Raw genomic sequence first — 4326 nt, 5'->3', positions numbered from 1 at the left:
AAGATAGATGCATTGGTGGGAGAAAAAAAGGATGGAGGAATGGAAGCCAATTGCAGTATTGCAGGAAGGAGGTACGAAATGGCTTGGACCTGAGTGACAGCAACGTAACACAGGAGTGGATCCAGAAAGAGCGGGGCATGATACCCATTGGATCTGAGATGGAAGAGTTAGAAAGTGGCAACGATGAAAGTTTCCAATCTTATTGTTTTGTTGTGTTGCCCTGAACAGACAGGGAAGCTGGCAAGGGAAGCGACGGTGGTTCATGGGTTTTAGGGTGTGAAGCAAGCTAAACCCAATCTCACATGTGATTCCTCCTAAGAGGCAAAATGGAATCAACGTGAAAAATTTTAACTCACAAATGAAAGTAAAGTTTTAGAATGCAGGTGAAAACAAACTCCCTTCTTATATGTCATGATCACTGTTACATCATTTGATTTTGTTTTTTACATCATTTTACATCATAAACATGGTGGTGTAGCTGTCTGCCAAATTCCTCTAAAAATCTGCCCCTTAGCAGCAAGATCTGTGTTAATCATCCCATCTCTTCAGTTCCTGGAACATAGTAGGTCCCTAAATAATAAGTCCAGCACTTAATATTTGTGAATTGAACTGGTTGATAGTAAGCAAAATTTTGTTATCGAGGCAAACAGAAAACAGAAGTGCATTTAGAGTCAGAAAGGCCTCGATTCAAATTCTTGTCCCCTTCTTCCCTCCCCTGCTAGTCATATGACCACAAGAAATTTGTTAGCCTTCATCTTAGACTCCTCATTAGTGAAGTGGATGATCAAGTCTATCTTGCAGGAGGGTGTGAGTGCATTAAGTTAAATTAAATGTATACACAGTGCCTGTCATCCAGTTGGTATCAACCTTAAAGTAGTTATACTATTATTATTACCTGTATTTCCATGGATTTTAGGTTTTGATATGGTTTTCACCCTCTCACTCTACCCTCCTCCTTCTTTCTAACATTCCATCCAAACAGTCCTGCTAGATGCTGTTCTCTTGGCACGGCTAGCCAGCTTTCCCAAAGCCTCCATAGGCCACTAAGCTTCTGTCCACACGGCTGGCTGGTCCATCAGTTTAAGTCACCCAATTCAACTGACATCATGACAGCTTGCAAATTCCAAAATCACTGTTGGTAATTTAGATGTGGTAGTGTTTATGCCTGGCCTATGAATTACACCACCACGTCTTTATTTATATGCAACTCACATCATGCTGTGTTGAAAGCAGCTTCCTAGTCCAGCACTTAAAAATACTTCTGAGATAGGTTTTCATAGCAATCAAAAAATAAACACAAAACCCATGAAAGCTATGCCTGTGTACCCAAAAGATACCTAAGAACATAGTAGCATAGAGAGCAGGCTGAGTTGTCTCACTCAAGGATGTGAGTTCAGATTCATTGATATCCCTGACTGATGACTAGCACCCATTGATTGAGGCACTGTATATCTTATCTCAGAATGAAATGAATTCTTAAGTCTCGTGAATTCTACATGAATGAGTGAAAGTGTTTTTGTGGCTTTCACTTCTCTTACAGTCCACCAAAAACAATGGTATTTTCTAATAGGAAGCACACATTGAACGCTGTATATGTGTGTATGTATATGTGTGTGTAGTACATACATATACTTTATTTTGAGACAGGATCTCACTCTGTTGCCCATGGTGGAGTGCAGTGGCGTGCACAGCCCACTGCAGCCGCAATTTCCCAGGCTCAAGCAATCCTCCTACCTCAGTCTCCCAAGTAGCTGGGACCACAGGTGTGCACCACCATGCCTGGTTAATTTTTTTTGTTTCATATATATATATATATATATTAGAGATGGGGTCTCACTATGTTGCCTAAGCTGTTCTCAAACTCCCGATCTCAAGCAATCCTCCTGCTTTGGCCTCCCAAAGTGCTGGGATTACAGAACACTTACACTTTTATACATTCTATATGCATCAAACCAACATGTCTGTGGCAAGAGAGCAGCCTATCACAGCCCTGAGACTTCAGAATGGGGACAGGTTGGAAGGAAGAGCTACCTATCCCTGAGATGATGAAGAGAACCAGTGCCCATTCCAGGAGACATCACCACAGCCCTGAGGAGTCAGCTATGGGCACCAGCAGGGCACAGTGCCACACCGCGCCAATACCTTGTCCTCCTTTTCCATAGTGAGTCAGTCAGCAAGCGTCCCCTGACAGTGCCACCGCATTGCCCTGGGAACGGCATTGCATGTAGAAGTGAGTGCCACACTCTCTTCTCCCGTACGGAGATCGCCTTTCTCATTCTAAGGGTTCTAGGCAAACTCACAATGGTGGCATTTGCTGAGCAGTGGCTTGAATAAAGGGCTCTCAGAAAGCAAGATGTAACTCTGAGCATAGGCTTGTCCTCCAGGGCACCCAGCCCCAGGAATGCTCTTAGGGAATGACCTGCAGCCTCCCAGTGAAAGAGAGAATAAAAGAAAGCCCCAGCAGGCGAGCTGGGCAGTAGACAGTCCTGTAATTCCACCTTGGCAGCACCATTTGCAAGAACGAACTGGGATAAGGTAAACAAAATATTGCCTAAAAGAGGCTTGTCTGAAGAAGTCAGAAGAAGCTCTTCATTTGCCTCTAAATTATTTTTCTTAAATACCAGGTAACCTGCAGTACCCCTTGCCCCCACCAAAAAAAAAAAGAAAGAAAGAATTTTTTTTCCCCCTATCCACTGCAGAATCGATTTTACAGTGGTTCTGTAGTTAATCCTTTCAGTACACCATAAATCTAAATACTCAAAAAACCTGTGCTTTTTCAATTGCTACTAAATCACAAGAAGACGGATTTACATAGCCTCCTTTTATCTCCCTTGGCTGGTGAGTACTCAGCTCTGCTCGTTACTAATGTTGAAACGACAGCCCTTGAATTGAGTGATTTCCCTAGAAAGGTTAAGATGACCGAATCTGAACACTCTCCCCGTGCCTGGGACACGAAGTTTTTTGCTCCGTAGACAGTTTTATCCCTCTCACCCCAAGGTCAATTGCACGAATTCTTCTGGAAAACAGGACCTGTGACATTTCCCAGACAAATCACCGTGAACCCTGCACTGTGCATTGCTGTCCTAAAATTAACACACAAATCTATTGCCGCCAAACATTCTGTCATTTGTGTTATATATTTGCCTTTCATTTGAACTCATTAATCAAATTGGGGTTTTTAAGCAACACCTAATTAATTATTTCATTGGCTCAAATTATACCTTTAATAACTTCCACCAGGGTGAAAACCACTGATCACTGAGTTCGATTTTGAAACTACGGACGTTGAGTTTCCTCTTTCACCCAGAATTTTCAGATCTTGTTTAAAAAGTTGGGTGTGGTTTCATGGGGGGAGGGGGAAGAGCGAGAGGAGACCGGAGGGACGGGGGGCGGGGACTCTGCAAGGAAAACCTTCCCGGTGCAGTCGTGATCCGGGAGGCCCACGTATGGCGCCTCTTCAAAGGCTGCCGAAGTTTCTTACTAACAAAAAGTCTGCGCATCGAGCAGTCAGGCTTTAGCGAGTTATAAGAACTTAGAGGCGCGCTTGTCCCCTACAGGGCCCTACTGCACACATCAAAGCGATGGCCCAGCTCTAAGTTGATAGGACTGGGAACCAGCAGCACGCGCGGAGCCGCGGAGACTCGAGTCAATCTGGTCTAACGGTTTCCCCTAAACCGCTTAGGAGCCCTCAATCGGCGGGACCGCAGGGAGCGGTGAGTCACCGCCGGTGACTCAGCGACCCCACCCCTCTCCCTCGGGCTTTCCTCTGCCACCGCCGCCTGGCAACTCCCGCCGTCCGAAGCTGGACTGAGTCCGTTAGGTCCCTCGATAGAACCTCCCCTCCCCCCAACATCTCCCAGCCAAGGCAAATCGACTGACAGAGGCGCGGGCCGGAGCAGCCCCCCTTTCCAAGCGGGCGGTGAGCGAGGCTGCGCGGGGCCCTGAGCCCTGCGTTCCTGAGCTGTGCGCGCCCCCACCCCGCGTTCCAATCTCAGGCGCTCTTTGTTTCTTTCTCAGCGACTTCAGATCTGCCGGATCCCTTACTCTTCCCTCTTCCCGCTCCTTTGCTAGCGGGTCTCCCCACCTGACCGCAGCCCCGAGGCAGCCGCGCGCTTCCTCCCACGCCCCTTTGGCGCGGTGCCACCGGACCCCTCTGGTTCAGTCCCGGGCGGATTCCCCCTCACCGTGCGACCCCGCCTTTTTCAGCACCCCAGGGTGAGCCCAGCTCAGACTATCATCCGGAAAGCCCCCAAAAGTCCCAACCCAGCGCTGAAGTAACGGGACCAAGCCCAGTCCCGGGCCCTGGAGAAGAAAGGCTCGAGGGCG

At 47.4% G+C, this 4326-nt stretch overlaps 1 protein-coding gene across 1 annotated transcript in view; it reads left to right on the top strand.

Annotated features, from left to right (window-relative positions):
* The first annotated feature begins 3446 nt into the window (after positions 1 to 3446).
* Positions 3447 to 4326, top strand: part of VIM (vimentin) — a 9352-nt gene continuing 8472 nt past the window's right edge. Inside the window, exons 1-2 of the mRNA XM_011963912.1 lie at positions 3447 to 3506; positions 3683 to 3782. Coding sequence (XP_011819302.1) covers positions 3447 to 3506; positions 3683 to 3782 — 160 coding nt within the window. The remainder of the gene's footprint in view (positions 3507 to 3682; positions 3783 to 4326) is intronic.

This window comes from Colobus angolensis, unplaced genomic scaffold, assembly GCF_000951035.1.
Source record: "Colobus angolensis palliatus isolate OR3802 unplaced genomic scaffold, Cang.pa_1.0 Scaffold63, whole genome shotgun sequence".
In the NCBI taxonomy this organism is placed as follows: Eukaryota; Metazoa; Chordata; class Mammalia; order Primates; family Cercopithecidae; genus Colobus; species Colobus angolensis.
The sequence above is the reverse complement of the archived record's forward strand: the minus strand, read 5'-3'. Positions and strand labels throughout refer to the sequence as shown.